The sequence below is a fragment of the Leptosomus discolor genome, chromosome 11 (genome assembly GCF_034619465.1).
Source record: "Leptosomus discolor isolate bLepDis1 chromosome 11, bLepDis1.hap2, whole genome shotgun sequence".
Taxonomy (NCBI): domain Eukaryota; kingdom Metazoa; phylum Chordata; class Aves; order Leptosomiformes; family Leptosomidae; genus Leptosomus; species Leptosomus discolor.
Genome location: NC_141401.1, coordinates 1,021,867 through 1,038,291, shown reverse-complemented (window position 1 = coordinate 1,038,291; position 16,425 = coordinate 1,021,867). Strand labels below are relative to the sequence as shown.

At 59.4% G+C, this 16,425-nt stretch overlaps 1 protein-coding gene across 1 annotated transcript in view; it reads left to right on the top strand.

The window, feature by feature from the left end:
• The window catches only part of ADAMTS7 (ADAM metallopeptidase with thrombospondin type 1 motif 7), a 47,763-nt gene extending 31,794 nt beyond the window's left edge, over positions 1–15,969 (top strand). Inside the window, exons 19-24 of the mRNA XM_086471587.1 lie at positions 322–2,130; positions 3,810–3,962; positions 4,616–4,789; positions 5,359–5,505; positions 5,738–5,897; positions 15,797–15,969. Of these exons, the coding sequence (XP_086327713.1) occupies positions 322–2,130; positions 3,810–3,962; positions 4,616–4,789; positions 5,359–5,505; positions 5,738–5,897; positions 15,797–15,969 (2,616 nt within the window). The remainder of the gene's footprint in view (positions 1–321; positions 2,131–3,809; positions 3,963–4,615; positions 4,790–5,358; positions 5,506–5,737; positions 5,898–15,796) is intronic.
• The last annotated feature ends 456 nt before the right edge of the window (positions 15,970–16,425 follow it).

Below are 16,425 nucleotides of genomic sequence, written 5' to 3'. Positions count from 1 at the left end.
GTAATAACACTGCTTACCGGTGTGACCGGTACCCCCTGCTCCTGACCGCTGGTACAGGGGATGCCGTGCCACTGGTGGGGCTGGCACAGGAGACATCTCAGGACCCAGGTGGGTGGTGGGAGTGTGGCAGAGCGACGTGGAGCCCCTTCACCCTGTGCCCAAAGCATCGACGAGCACCCACTTCGGTATCTCGGGGGGGAGCAGCAGCACGGGGCATGGGCACTGCTGCAGCACCGCTGCCAGCCCCTTCCCCGCTCCCCCTGCTGCACCCTGCGCCGTCATCTCCTGTCCCCGACGGTTGTGTCTTTCTCCTTTTCCCAGTGCTCCACGACCTGTGGAAACGGGACACAAAGGCGCCCAGTTTACTGCAGCAACAGCACTGGAGCAGCTTGTGACCCTGCAGAAAGACCCAGCTCGGAAACTATTTGCTCCTCGCCGCAGTGCCAGGAGGGATTAGACAATGCCAACACGGACTGGTCTGGCAGTGGGTCCTCCAGCAGAGAGATATTTAATGAAATCCATTACATCCCCAGCAACCACATTGCTAAATTTAACCCCTTAATTCCAAATATTCCAGAGTCCAATGATGTCAATGTCATCACTGAGGAGGACTTCTCAACCAAGAAGGGAAATGTCTTTGTTGATGATTTTTACTACGATTATAATTTTATCAACTTCCATGAGGATCTGTCTTACTATCCCTTCATGGAGAAAGAGACCAAAGGCGAGGGGCATAAGCCAGAGCTGAGCACCAACGACGTGGAGGGGTCCCGCGGGATGCCCACCGATGTCCTGCACACGGTCAAGCCAGGAGGAGGGGGAATTGAGGCCAATCTAGTGACCAGTGAAGCAAACGCTCTTGCTCCGGTGCAGAGCGAAGGAGAGACGGAGCCTGGGGGTTTAGCCATGAATGACCTCCTGAGCGTGGTCCCCGAGGATGCGGGGACAGCTGCTCCCAAATATGCCATCCGTGACCTCATGGGTAAGGAGGAGGATGCAACGGGTGTGCCCCGCTCCGAGGACCACCTGCCCACCCAGGGCACCACGAGCCACGACTCTGCAAACAGCCACGACCACCCGCCCCTGGATGAGCCCCGTGGAGCCATGCCGACGAGGACCGGTCCCGGGCAGGATGCTCCAGCCCATGGCCTCGCGCCCCGGGCTCCTTACGCAGCCGATCGCTCCCCACCGCTGCCCGCTGGCGGGGGCAGCGCGGGCACAGACAGGTCCGGCAGTCCGGGAGAGCCGGGGAGCCGCGGTGAGGGGCGTGCGAGCACAGAGGGGCCGGGTGACGCCGGCGCTGAGGAGCACGACGTGGCCGGCTCTGTGGAGAGAGGCCGTGAAAGCTCAAGGGAAACGGGTCTTGTCGTCACCAGTGACGGTAACGGTGCTGCCCCCAAGACCAAGGAGCGGGAAGGGTGGGCAGAAACGCCGGAGGGGACAGCAGGCACGCATGCCGACGAGCAATCCCGTGGGACAGAGAGGGCAGGCCTTTCCTTCCCCACCCCACAGGGACCAGGCTGGGAGATGGGGCGGAATGCTGGCAGCACCCATCCCGCTGCGAGTCCCTATCCCCTGGGTGCTGACAGGCGCCCCACGAGGCAGGCAGGGCACCAGCCGGAGCTCCGCACCCCCAAATCCCTGACCTCAGCCCCCTCGGTGGCCACTACAGCCTTTCCAGCAGCAGTGTCCTTGTCCCCCGCCGTGCCCGGGCCAGCCACCCAGCTCACCTCCAGCGGCCTCACCCGGCAAGACGCCCTGGCACCAGCCGTGCCCACAGCCCCGGCTCACAGCCCCCCTGTGCACCCAGCAGGGGCATCGCCTTCCGAGTCTCCACCAGCGTGGTGGACCGTGGGGGTGTCCCACCACCCAGAGCCGGCGTCGCCCCGTGCCCACCACACCTCCCACGGGGCCCCGCTCGGCAGCACTGCGCCAGGGGAGCACTCCCCGTGGGCGACCCCAGGGACGTTTGCTCTCGGCGATGGGGAGAACGCATTATCCCAGCCCACCCCCGCTCCCCTGCCACTCTGGGAGAAGGAAGAGACGGAGAAGGAGGCGGCTTTGCTTCCACCATCAACCACCGTGGCAGCCACTGCGATGCCCAGCTGGGAGGTCGGGAACTGGAGCGAGGTACGTGTTGAGTCTCGTTAAAAGCGTGACGTGGGTGGTACGGAGGTGAGAGACCTGTCCCTCTCCTGCCGGGTCCCTGGGGCGTTGCTCTTTGCGTGCAAAGAAACGTGTGTTGCTCACACCCGCTCCATCCTGTCCCAGTCCCTCCCAGCCACCGCGGTGGGTCCTTGGGCTCTGCAGTGCCCGGCACAGCCCAGCCCGGCACATTTGCCATCAGCCCGCTCGCTGCCCTGGCACAGCTCCCTGCTCCAGGAGGGCTGGTTCCCCTGTTGTTCCCCCTGCTCTGCAGGGAGGTCACTGGGGCACGAAGACCCCCTGGCACGGGAGCAAGCTCCTGCCGTTGTATAGGAGAGAGAATCTCAAAATACACCACGAAAAGACAGAAATTTAAATGTCAGACATAAGGCACGTCAAGGCTGCAGGTGACCGGAGGGACGGGGCTGTGCTGAATGCAGCGAGTGGGGGATTATCAGCAGTTACCAGCTATCGCCTTGCTGCCTCGCTGTCCCCGGGCCACTCTCTGTCTGTCACGTTTGCAGTGACAGACGAATGGCTGCTGCCGTTCAGGGTAACGGGCTTTTATCAGAAAGCACAAAAATAACAAGGCTTTGGTGTCGCAGAGCACGGGAGACTGAGGGGTGGGCGAGCCTTTTAAGGAGGCTACACAAAGGACCCAGTGATGGTCAGGACAATACTTCACATCAGCAAAAATACAGTCCCACCATGTGGGTTTTACAAAAGGGCATTGACCGTGGCTTGAGCCGGGGCGCTGGGGGGAGCTGTGCCACGGAGGTGGGACTGGTGGCAGAGCTGTGACCTGGAGGCACACGGGTGTGTTGTGAAAGCCCTGCAAAGGCTTTTAGGATGGAAAGGCTCCTACAAAATAAATCAGATCGGTATAGGCAGAGAGGGGTGGATCCAGAAGAGGAGGTAAAGGCACTGCCTCTCAGGTGGAGAGAAATCCTTAGTGGAGCTTTTAACTCCGAAAGAGCAGGGGACAGGCAGCACTTGGGAAAGAAGGGCATGAAACAGCTGTATGAGACAGCAGTCAAACGGCTGAAGCTGTTATTGGTGCTAATTAAGAGAGACCTAGCAACAAAAAAGCTCCAGGCACCCCCAGCCGCAGAGATCCCTGGTGCTGCCCCGTTTCCCACCGAGCTGCGGGCAGCCGTGGCCGGGACGCTGGCACGGGGCGATGGCTGTCGCTGCAGGTCGCGGTGTGAGAGCCCTCCTGGGAGCCAAAAGCTGAACAGGGAGAGAAAGGACAATCCCAGCCAGACCAGAAATCACTGAAATGGGTTCTGGGGAAGGGTTATCCTCCTTCTTCCCCCAAACCAAGGGCTGCCTGATGTGGGACTGGTTCAAGAGGAGCCTCTCGCTATGGGGATTCTCCAGGGGGCTGGGTCCCCTGCCAGGCAGTGCTGGGCACAGCCTCTGGGAAAGCTCCTCTCTCCCCGTCGTCCCACAGCCCTGCCTCCGCACGCCCCAGCTTTACTGGCACCTCCACCCACGGAGGAGGCGATGAGCTGAGTCGCTGGGGACCTTTCTGCTGGGCCACCAGGCTCCATCCTTGGCCAGAGCCAGCCACGGGGCATCGGGGAGATTGGGGACATCAGGGGACAGCCCCGCTGGGGCTGCCGGGATCGGAGGGCAGCAGGCGTCCGCCTCGTGTGTTGCAGTGCTCGGCCACCTGCGGCGTGGGCGCGATCTGGAGGACCGTGCGCTGCAGCTCCGGCAGCGACGACGGCTGCGCCGCGGCCAACAAACCCGTCCCTGCCCGGAGGTGTTCCCTGAGACCCTGTTCGTCGTGGCGCGTGGGGAACTGGAGTAAGGTAAACGGGCGTGGGGGCGGTGGGGAGGGTCCCGAAAAATCCACAGAAAAACGAAGGCAGGCGGTGCCTGCCCTGTGGCTGGAGCCGTACCTGCTCTCAGGGTGGGCTCTTGCCCCACGGCTCACCAAGGCAGAGGGTAAAGATTTGCCCTTGCCTCAGAGTTTCCACTGCTTCATCCCACAATAATCTTTTCATTTTTCTTGGTTTTGGACTGGTTAAAAAGCCAGGAATTGGCAAAACCGAAACGAAGTGTGGTTTGAAAGTCTCCGGAAAACATTCTGGCCACTCTGCGCTACTGGGGGTGTTTGCTGTTGGGTCGGGTGAATCCAGTAGGTTCAATGGTGGGGAACAACCCCACCGTTGCTCTGGGTGGCCACTGTTTCTCGGGGTCATCCATTGTCTAATGCGTAAAGACTTTTCTGCCATTAAAACTGGAAACCGGCTGCTTTCAGAGGGACACTAGCGACAGATTCAGAGCGGCACAGGCTTTCCTCTAGCTTGGACTAGAGAAAGGGGTGAACAGAGGTTGAATATCCACTCGATCCATGCCAAGGCAGAGCGTGTCTCTGGAGGCACCTCCCCTCGCCGGAGGGGTTCCCCCGGCACCGGCCCTTGCCGCCCTTCCCTGCCGTGATGCTCATGTTGTTTCCCAGTGCTCCAGGAGCTGTGGCGGGGGGATGAAGGTTCGGGACGTCCATTGCATCGACACCAGAGACCAGAGGCTCTTACGACCCTTCCACTGCCAGGCTGCCCTCTACAAACCACCGGCGCAGCTCCCCTGCCAGAGCACGCCGTGCCTGGACTGGTACACGTCCTCCTGGAGAGAGGTAGGGGCTGCTGGGGAGGGGGCTGAGCCGGGGGGGGGTCAGCGCTTGGCCCCCGAGCATCGCAACGGGACTTCTTCCCTGGGGGCACCCGCGGTGTACGTGCCTGCGGCGGGGTGTTGCACACCCGCAGTTCTCTTCCCTGCCTCTCCCTGGAAGCACGTTGGGCCAGTGCTCGGTGTTCGCTGGCCCAGAGCAAGTGCTCAGCAGTGGGCAAGCACTGGCCGGGGGGGCGCTGGGCTGCCTGCAGCGCCGTGCGTCGCTGGAGCCCCCCTGCTCGCTGCCGGCAGGGAGGCAGCGGGCTCAGCCTGCCTCTTCGCCCACCTCCAAAACTTAAGCAGGTACTTGCAGTGGGTCTGCTGGATCCTCCTGGGGCTCTCCCAGCACCGAGAAGGAAACCCCCCCGCTAATAGCAGGGGGAGCTGCAAAGCGGGCACCCCGCCTGGGAAGCGGGTTTTGCGGGTGCTTCTGTGTTTGTAGGGTGTTTCCTTAAGACGCCAACGCCCGGAGCGTGGCTGCCTTTCCGCTGGGCCGCCGGCTTCTTCCCCTTTCGGCGCCTTGTGTCTCGGCAGTGCTCGGAGTCGTGTGGCGGCGGGGAGCAGGAGCGGCTGGTGACGTGCCCGGAGCTGGGCCGCTGCGAGGAGGCGTCACGGCCCAACACCACCCGGCCCTGCAACACGCACCCCTGCACCACCTGGGTGGTGGGCTCCTGGGGAGAGGTGAGCGGCCGCGGGCGGGAGCGCGCCGCTCCTCTCCACGGGGTTTTTTGCACGAAATGCCGAGCGTGGAGGGGAAAACCCAACCCTCAAAACCAAACCGGGGGGGCTCCCGCAATCAAAAAACCGCCCGCGATGTGGTGCTGCCGGCGTAGCGCGGCGCTGGGGGGTGGCTCTGCAGGGCGTGGGGACGGGTCCCAGCCCCGGGGCTGACGGGGCTGCCCCGCTCCCGCAGTGCACGGCCCCCTGCGGCGGGGGCATCCAGCGGCGCCAGGTCAAGTGCATCAACACCAAGACGGGGCTGGCCGAGGAGGACAGCAGCCTCTGCGACCACGAGCCCTGGCCCGAGAGCACCCAGAAGTGCAACCCGCAGGACTGCGAGAGCTCCGAGTCGGGTAAGCGACCGTCCTGCCCGTCCTGAGAGCTGAGTGTTTTCTCTTCCGTGTGGTTGTGCTCCCCAAGAACCTGTGTGCGCTGTTTGGGATAAAAGCTGCGTTTTTGATGACGTGGTGATGGTTGTGGAGATTGGTGTGAAAACCACCCAGGCTCTCAGCTAAGGAATATTACCTGCAGAGCATCAGCTCTATGGGGGAGCGGTGCAGCGTCCTCCGTCGCCATCCTCTGCCGTGGTTGGAGACACTTCTCCGCCACGCAGCACCCTGATGGAGCGACACCCGGTTAGGAGCTCGGGTGTGCACCGTTTCGCCGCTCGCCGTGGGTCGCACAGCGATGTGACGAGGCACAGCACAGCGTTACCGGGCGTGCTGCCTGCTGGGGAGGTTCAAATGGCGCGTGTTGGGGGGCGCTGGGCGGGCGCGCTGTGCACCGGCTGGGTGGTCTGCTCGGTCTCTTCGAAGCTGCACCGTGAAACGCAGCAAAGGCCGTGTAAGAGCACGACCCGTTTCTGGGTCCGGTAACCAGAGATGTTTTTTCTAGTCAAGTTGAGACTCGTTCTTTATTTTTCTTCCCCCCGCCTTTCGCTTCTCGGTCCCCCCCAGACAGTCTGGAGGAGGACGCCAGCAATAACTGGCTGTGCTGAGAGACAGGCTACACTCCGTTAACTTTTCCAGGGCAGGTCGTGCCCTGCTCTCTCCCAGCTGGCCGGCGGCACGACGCCGTCCTGCTCCCGGGAAGGGACCCCGGGAAGGGACCCCGGGAAGGGCCGTGCAGCCAGCGCCAGCGCAGCAGCACCTAGGGTGGGATGGGCTGGGTGCCAGGGGCGAGCTGGGGGTCTGGGTGCAGGGAAGGGCGATGGGCGCACGGTGCTGGCCGTGCTGCCGAACAGGGAACTGGTCCTGGCTGTAGCAAGGAGAGTGATGGGGGAGGAAGGAAAAACCAGTCACCCCACTAAAAAGCAATGTGTCTGTGGGAAGATGGAGTGGGTGTCATACATGGATTGTGTAAGGCTAGCTTGGCTAATCAATAATTAAGTGGGAATGTTGTAACCATCTATAAATGTCCGGAGCACTTGGCTCTCAAGGGGCCGAGTGTGGTTTTTTACTGGCACGCACGCAAGCTGGGATGTGCTTGTCGGAGGCAGCAGCGTCACCCAGCGAAGGGAGCGCTGGCGCCCACCTGGGTGATCACGCTGGGGGTGGCACAGGGCAAAGGGACCTGGTTCAGGAGCAACGTGTGATTCAGGAAAAGGAAGCCAGAAGGAGACATCAAGCGATTAAGCTCTCTGACCACCAGAAAGCTGTTTAGTGATAAAGTCCCAGAACGCAAAACTTTTGAAACAAGCCTGGGCTCATCACTAGAAAGCCAGAGAAAAGACCAGCTCTCCAACACCTTTGGGTATCTCTGAGCAGATGCTTCAGTGAGTTGGTCCTGTTTCAACCCGAGCCATCCAGACTGGCTGCCAGCTTCGTATACCTGCTCCAGCTGCAGCCGGGGTGCTCGGCCGTGCCGTGGGCACTCACCTGGTCTCTCCTCTCACCTTCACTCGGAGAGATATGTCCCACGGCACCAGGCAGTTCCCTGTAAGCCAGAAATCTGTGGGCTGCAAGGGTTAACAGCGCTTAAAGGAAAAGCAATACAGCGGGGGATTAGATGCCATTGATATCAGCATGTTAATCATTAATCGACCTTATTTTTTTAATGTGTCTGTGAAAAAGAAAAAGGGGTTTTGACTGCCCAGAAAGAAGCATTAGACCCTCAGGAGCTTTATTGAACAAGGAGATGGCTGGGAGATGGAGCAGGGTGGGCAGGAGGGCAGCGGGTGGCCGGTGCCCAGGGTGCAGGACCCTCCACGTGGGTCCCGCTTTGCAGGCTGGGACACCCGTTCTCATCCTGTCAACTCCTTGTGTTTGTCCTGTATCCAGCCGTGTTCCCCCTAACACCTATTCTGGAGAGGGCAGAAGCGTTGGCTTTGGTTAACTGGGATTTGGAGGCTGTGGCCGCTGGCCGTCGGGATGCTTTTAGCCGTTAAACCGCTCCTTTTCAGCAGCTGCGTGACCCTCCTGCGCTTGCGAGTCTGTTGGGCAGCTCCACATTGAGGAAATAATTAGTCAGGCTTGTTCAAGAAATGATACGTGGTTTCAGCTATTTTTGTCAAGGGAAAATTTCCCTACCGGGCTCGGTGGTGAGAGCCGTGGGGCCGTGCGGCGCAGCCAAGGTTGTACCAGAATAACCGCTTAGATGTGTAGGAAGCACACAAATAAATGTTAAACCCCTGGATTCAAAATGACAGAAATGCTCTGGCTGTAGCCCAGGGCAGGAAACGCCTCTTGGAAATACAAACATTTCCTGCCAAACCACGAAGAGGAACGAAACTTTCACATGGCAGGAAATCACAGATGTGTAAATCCACAGGCAGAGGCTCCCAGAAAAGGCATGAACGTAAACTCCAGCCCTTTCCTGTGTTTTAAAGAATCTTTACTGTACGAGATTAATGCAGGCTGGAGTGATTCATGTGTTTGTGTTAGACGCACAAGGAGCCTCTATCTCCTCTAACGTGAAGTGCACGTTTCCAGCAAGATCCTGTACTTGTCTTTGTGAGCAACCGTGTTCTCGCTGGACACAAAAATGCGAATAACCCCGGTAGAGTTTGACTGTTAAAGCCATTATCAGTTGAACTTTTAACAGGGATGGAACAGATCAAACATAAACAAACATCTCACTAGCGATCGGCTCTCTCCAGTTAAAGGAGGTCGGAATTAATTAGAACCAGAATCCAGTTCTGTCGCCAGGTTATAAATTAATTGATGAGTGCACAGAGGTTATTTTTAAATGTGCCTGTCATTTTACAGCTGCATCCAGCTGTGAGTGGGGAAGATAAGGATGGCCGTGTCCTTAGATGGCTCCCGGGGAGCATCGGAGCCCGTCGGGCACCCAGATGCCTCCGTGCGATGCCCCAGCGAGGCTGGGGACGTAGATCTTACTCCCTGCCAAGACGAGGAACTCCAGCAAACATGACTCTAGCGCAGGAGAATCTGCTCGGGGGCTGAGAGCCATTGCTCTCGCCCATGGTAGCGGCAGCCGGGGAAGCCCTGCGGCTCCTCGCTGGCGACCCGGGGGGCCGAGGAGGCTATTGCTGTCCCAACAGGAGCGGGAACAGATTTGCTGGACCTGGGGCAGGGCTGCCAGGGAGATAAGAGCAGCCTCTGGCTCAGGAAAGCCTGTTGCTGTCTGGTTTCCACCCTTGCCCAGCTCCGAGCCCAAGCAGTGCTCTCACACCCACACCAGCCACTCCTGTTACCGGATCCTTTCCTGTAACTCAGAAAGCTGGAAAAGAACCCTCACAGCGTGTTGGTTTCTGTGTTTAAGTGCTACACTTGGTTTCGTGGCCACCTTGGAAAGGAGCTGAGCAGCAAGTCCCACGTGAGAGCTCGGAGAAACCGTCCATCCAGCAGGTCAAACAGCTTTAAAAGGCAAAAGCAGAAATTGCCTCCTGGCGGAGCAGGATGCTGCTGGGTGAAGCCAGGCGCAGGGGGAGGCTGTGCCTGCACCGTGGCTTTTGGCCAGACCCCGTCGGTGATGGGTGAAGCAACCCTGTCTGGGACCGAACGCATGGGGTGCTCATCGTGGTAAATGTCATAACATTGAGAGTTTTCCTCGGGCCTGTTCCTCTGGATCTGATACGGGGTGGGTCTGCGAGTTCCCCAAATTCTCTCCAGGCGGGTGTCAAGCAGGGGATGGTCCAGTTCTTTGCTCCAGCCCGGGCACCTTAGCCAACACGGCTGGTCCCCCCAAGTGTCTCAGGCTCTAAGTACCAAAGGAATCAAGGTGAAGCGTTCAGCTGGCCCCAGAACAAATCAATGTAAACTGGCCATTTCTCTGGGAATGGGATGAAGGTTTCCAGCCAGCAGGAAGGGATGGAGCAGGATGGAGTTCAGCCTTGCGTCCCGGGAGCAGCCACCACAGGGACTGTGCCTGGTGGGAATGCGAGAGGGACGATGCCTCAGGGGGGACCGAGGGGCGAAGCCCCCTGCTCACAGCAGGGATGTGCTGGGGCGAATCCCAGACGCCCGGCGCCCTCTTCAGCCGCTGCCGTGTGCGGGGCTCCTGGCCCGTTATCCAGGGTCTGGTTGGTTTTCTAGTTGCCTCAAGATTAATTGGCAATTAAACGTTGTATTCCTGCTTACTTTGAGTAGGGAAATGAAATTATTGATGGTTCTGCACGTAGCCAAGTTTGGCCGCAAGGGATACGTGCTAGAAATAATCACAGAAAATTCCAATTTTCTCTGTCATTTGAGCCTGTTGAGTCTGTGCCCAAGTGGCGAGGCAGGGAGGTGCTGCTGAGCGAGTCATTAAGTGCCCTTTATTTACTGATAATTAACAACAGGTGTCAATGGAAAACGGGGTGCTTGGGAAAGGCTTCCCTGTTTTTATTAACTGTAGGAGAAAGTCGCACATTTTAGCCTTACGGAGAAACAGGCTTTCCGTGACACGGGCTGGCAGAGTCTGGTCAGGCGTCCCCATGTCAGCCCTTCCTACCGAGGGGGTGATGCAGACGCCAGGTCCGAGCAGTAGCGGTGCCGTGCGGGTCCCTGTAACGCCCCCAGGCCCTGATCCGCCCCGGCCCACCCGCGCCGTGTCCGCACAGCGGGTCGGCACAGCGCGGCTCCCGTGAAAACCTGGGCAGTGGGAGAAAAAACCACAATAACCATCAGGCAGAGGGAGCGGGAAAGGCACATCTCCTCCCCGGGATGAGAGCGATAGGGTTTCCTTAGGGCAGCGCTGCGCGCTTTTTACAGAAATGACCTTGGTTTGACCGGTGGCGGCGGGAGATGCTTCTCCTCCGGCGGCGGGAGATGCTTCTCCTCCGGCGGTGGGAGATGCTTCTCCTCTGGCGGCGGGAGATGCTTCTCCTTCCTCCTTCTTTGCAGCTGCCGAGTGCATTTAAGTTTTAGAAAGCATAAATCACGATGGGCCTCAGCGGCACAGGGCACCCTGTGCGGACACCGAGGGACCCAGCGGCCGCAGCCCGGGCTCCTCTGCCAGGAGCCTCTTGCCAAGCCCCTGATAACAGCCTGGCCCGGAGGAGGCAAAGCCTAATCGCAACAACGACCAATTAACCCTTACGTAGCTTTTTGGAAGACTCTCCAGAATACATCAAAGGCATCTTTTTCTGTTCAGAAGAAAGACCTTCAGCAGAGAGGATGTTGGCCTTGACCTTGGAGTGCTAAAAACAGAGAAAACAAGGGCAAAAAAATGAAGACACGGTGCTTTACCCATGGCTGGAGGAACAACTGCGCTCAGCCACGGCGCTCCCGCATGGGGGGTCCTGTCTGGAGTGGTTTCCCTCAGTCTTGAAACAGAGGAGGGCTGAGTGCTGCTGCCCAGCACCCTTACCCTGCCTGGTCTTCGTGTTAAGAAAAAAAAAAGGCAAAAGCAGCAAAGGCTGCGTCGGTGTGGTGCGGCTCTCTGCTCCTGGCAGGGCTGGCCGTGGGGGGCTCTGGACACAACGTGTTTAAGGGGGTTTGGGATTCTGGAGAAGGCGGCAGGGTCACGTTCAGCGGCTCGTTTTGGCAGAGTTGGCTTCTTCTGCCCCTCCCTGAGCTCCTGAGAAGGAAGGGGAAAACAGCACAGGGCGTAGGGAGAGTCCTGGCTCTGCCGCAGCTCTTCAAAAATGAGAATTTCTCTCTGTGGGATTCAGGGACTCTAAAAAATGGGGAATCCCTCTGAACCTCTTGGAGAGCACCAGCACCTTCCTCCCCTGGTAATCCCCAGGCCGGGCGCTCGGGGGTGTCGATGGGAGCTCCGTGATGGCACGGAGCGAGCCGTGCCGGGAGCAGCAGGGACCACACCTGAAAACCGGTGGGGTTTTGTGCTTTTTCTCCCAGTTTTCCAAGCTGCGGCCGTGTCGGTGCCTGCCCTTGCCGGCAAACGCGGCAGCTGAGCGTGCATCGTGGGCGTGCCGACCGGCGACCGCCGCGCTCGCGCTGCCTGCGGTGAACCGTGCTGCCTTCGCCCCGCGCGTTCCCCGGCAGGGCACGGCGGGCCCCGAGCAGGAGCCTGGGATAATACTTGTTCAATTCGGCACTGGCTCCGAGAGCAGCCCGAAGGCCAGAGGTCAGCAGCTTAATGCTCTGGTTTTGCTAGCTCAGCTCCAAGCTCAACCTTTCCTTGTTTTTACAAAACCTGTTCCAGGAAGTTTATTTTTCCCGAGCATAAAAGTAAAGGCTTAGGTCTGTATGGCAGAAGCTTAAATGAAATTTAAAGTGACTTCCACGCCAACTTAAAAAAACAACCGAAAAAAAGTGGGGGTTTTCAGTTTCTGATGTGCTGACTTAGCCTGGATTTTAAAAGCCCTGCTTTAAGCTGTTTCTTTAGACTAAAATTTGGCGTAGGCTGGAGCATATGTTCAAATGAAGTGCTAGGATTATATAAAAAAAAAATTGTTAATAGAAAAAAATAACAGTAAAAGGATTAAATGAAAATTTGGGTCAATTCTGCAGGGACCCTCTCTGAAGAGCTGACAAATGAAGTGCCTATTACAGCTTCCCTTGCCTAAGACCAAATTCCAGGGAGGAATCACGAGCTCAGCCAAGATTTTCAGACTTGGGCTTGACCCGGCTCACGTCCGCGCTGAGACGCTACATCAGACCGAAGCACGGCCCGACCTGGGCAAAGGACGAGCGCTCGGCGACTCCCGTTGGCTTCGCTTTCTTGAAACGCTTTGGAAACCCCGAGTCCTGCTGCGGGGTCTCGTGTAAGGTCAGCAGAGGAGCTGCAGCAACGCCTCCAGCCAAGGGTGGTGGCTCTTCCCCACCCTCCGCTAAGCCCATCCCAGCTGTAATTCCGCAGCAGGCTCATACCTTTGCAGAGAACATGGTGTGCAGAGAGAAATAACTCCCAGCAGGAGAGCAATGGGCTTACTCATGCCCGTGTAGGGCTCTGTGTAGTGCAGGTATGGGAATTTCCTCCCAGGGTGTTGACCCGTTGGAAAGGGCTCGGGAAAGAGCTAAACCATCCCCTCTGGTCCTGGAAAGTGACTTTCCGGTGAGAGGCTCCAGAGGCTCAGCCTGCGCCGCTCTGTCAGGGGAAGGCAGGAGGCAGCTTGGTTGCTCTCCATAAATAGCTTTCTAGGAAGACCGTTGCGATAGCAGAGGGCTTGTGAACAGCCCCGAGCCCAGCAAGGCGCAGCGGCAGCGGGCTAAAAATACCGAGGGGCTCGGCGGGGGTCTGCCTCAGCGCGGCGTCCCCCCTGGGAGCATCGCCCCGGGGCTGCAGCGCCCGCCCTCCCAAACGCCGGTGACGTTCCCATCCACCCGTGCTGGTTTTTAAACTGAGTCCTAAACACCGTGGAGTTTTTACTGCTGTTACGCTTGCACTGTGGATGACGAACCCCCCGGAGCCCGCCAGCCCCTGTCCGTGCCTGCCGGGAGCCACCGCTGTGTTCTCCATCTCTCCTGCTCGGTATCGCTTCCAGACCCAGCAACTCGAAGCACCACGAGTTTATAAATCCCGCGGGAAGCACAGGTTGGGCAGGGAGGCGGTTACCCAGCGGTCGTACCCCGATGAAGAGTAGATGATTACCGAATCCTGCACGCGGGGAGGGATGGCCGAGATGGGTGTGCTGAGCCCCGGAGCGGTGTAAGGCACGGTTCGGCTGGTTGTTGGTGCGCCCCGGTATTGCTGTCACCAGCCAAAGAGGGCAGGAGCGGGGCTTCTCCAGGCTGAAGTGCCATTTTTTTCAGCTTTTCTCTCTCGCCAGAGACCTTGGAGGTGTTTTAGGATCCCTGCTTGAGGCATCCCTGTCCTGCAGCACATGCGTGCAGGTGCTCGAATGTCCCGATGCGAAAGGGCTCTGGGGGGGTCAGGGGACGAGCTGCAGGGATGCTCCCGGGGATTACCATCCCTGCGACCTCGACGGAGCATCGCGCCAGCAAACGCTTCCCTTTCCCCGACCGGCTCGGGCGCTCTCACACAGCGTGGCGGCTCTCCCGGCAGCTCTGGGGACGTGTGCCACCGCCGGCCTGGCCCTCTCTGGGCTTCGCAGCGATTCCTCGACTGCTCTGCTCAACCAGCAGGAAAAATCCACGTTATCCCCCCAGCACCCGGGGGGTCAGACCAAACCCCCGGCCTGGGAGCGTGGTGCGGGGCTGGGATCCGGCGCTCGGTCCCGGTCTCTGGGGAGCTGTTGGGTCTGACAGCGCTGGCAGGGAGCAGCTTCTGCGTTCGCTGGTTTCTGCAGGGCACAGAGACGCTATTGCTGGGCAGAAAGAGCTGTTGCGTGAGAGGAAAGAGGACATACCTCTGCTGAAATAGCAAATTAATTTTAGACCAGTATAGTGACCTCCTTACTGCCGGGTGAGGGCTGAAATCCCAAACCGGGGGGAGAAGTCTCTGCTCTGCATCTGCCACGTCCTTTGCAGTAACCGCCATGGGTCGGCTCGGCCCCGTGGGAATCGGGGCAGCAGCCTTTCCCGGAGCAAAGTCTTTTGTTCGCAGAGGGGACGTGGCAAGGGGCAGTGGTCAGCGAGAGCTCCCCTGGGTTGGTCCTGGTGTTTCCCCAGCAGAAAAGTGTCCTGAGAAGGAGAAAAAGCTCATTTTCTTGCCCCATTCCTGCATCCACACAGTGTGGTCCCGGGCAGAGGGTACCCAGGGAGAGGGTCGGCCCCTCGTGTCCACCCCAGGGGGCATCGACTCTGCCCTTTCTCAGAGAAGAACTGTCGTTTATTTTAATCATTTGCACAGAAGGTAAAATTAGTTAGAGCTGATGTGATTTAAATGAGTCTCACACTGGGTGAGATTCTGGAGGCTCAGTGAGGCACGCGCGTCTTTTGATGTAAAGTAGAAAAGGAGGAGATGAAAAATTAAAGCCAACCAACTATATCTTCTTATAAATAACGCGTATCTGGTGGTGGGTCTCTGCTGCTGTAACCAAGCTGAGCTGCAGCCTGTTTGAGCCCGGTCCGGCTGGAGACGGAGCTGGGAGCTGCCGGCGCCGGGGGGGGCTGTCCCCTCCTCGCCACGTCCCGCGCCATCCCGCGGGATGCACGGCACCGTGGTCTGCACGCGGTGCCAGGTGTGGGGGTGTTTTGGGGTGGTGGGGTGTCCCGCCCTATCGCACCCCAAAGGCACGATCTCTTTGGGGCAGCGCTCACGTCTCCCCCCGAGCGTGAACCCGAGCGCTGGCCCAAATGCCCCAGCGCGGCGCTCCCGGCCCCGGAGAGGGATTTGTGATTCCCAGACTGTTTGCAGAGAGGAAACGGTTTCTGCAAACAGTTTGCTCAGCCCTGAGTGACTCAGCTGGGGCGGCCGGGCTGCGACCCGCGGCCACCGCGGCCACTGCTGCAGCTGGCCCGGGCACTGCCCCCGCAGCGGGGCCGGGTGCTGGCACTGGAGCGGCGGTTCCCAAAACAAAGCCCGTCCTGGAAGCGGCACCGATGTTGCGCTGAGGTTTGCGAGACACCTGCAGGAAGCGAAGCAGATGATGCGGGTTCTCGAAATAACCTCAACACAAAAATAACGGAATTATCGCCTTTCTGCCGGCGTTGCGGGCAAGGTCTGGGGACTGGGAGGGGATGTCATCGTGGGGAGGTTTGTCACCTCTCCCAGGCCTCCAGCACAAACCCTCCTCCCTGGGGAGCAAGCCCCGCTCCCCGCTGGGGTTTCTCTACCCTGGGAAGATGCTGCAGAGCTGCCGATGGCAGCAGGGGTGTTATTATTTCTGCTGGCAATTAGAAATAACGAGGATGCTCGGTACCTAGGGGCGGGCGGGCTCTGCGTTTCCTGAGGTCTGTCTTTGGCTCTGCCAACCCCACGCCGACTTTTGCATCAAACGCCCGATACCCGCGCCGGCGGCACCGGTACTAACGCTGTCCTTGCCCTCTCGCCTCCCCTCCAGGCTTCGTCTGCGAGCGCGACCGCTTGACGTTCGGCTTCTGCCAGACCCTGCGGGTCCTGGGAAGGTGCCACCTCCCGACGGTCCACCAACAGTGCTGCCGAAGCTGCCGCCAGCACGGGCACCGCGCGGCGCCCGACCGGGACCGCGGGGACGAGCGGGCCTCCAGGAGGTGACAGGACCGTCCCCAAGGGCCAGAAGTGCCAGGACCCGCGGTGGCTGCCGGAGCAGCGCGGCGGAGGAGGGAGCTGGGTCACGGCCAGGACTTGTGGCTCTGCCTCGTCCCGCGGCAGCGCCAGCCGGTGCCGCCCGCGAGCCACGCGGTGCTGCTCCGAACCACGGGGAAGGCTTGATTTCTTTTGTTTGTGCTACACTATAACGGTGCTCAAACCATCGCTCTGAAAAAGAAGGTCTGGCGTGGGCTGGGTGTGCAGGTCCCACTGGTCCCACGGGAGATGCCGGGGCGGCCGGGACCCTCTGTCGGGGTCACGCTGCCACTGGGCGACCGGCGGGGAAACGTTTTGGGGAAGGGAAACCAAAAGCAGCGATAATTCAGGGGAGACCTCTCAGAAATGCTTATGGTGCTATCATTTGACATTCTCAGCCTCTTGGTGGTGTTGGCAGGCCAGCAC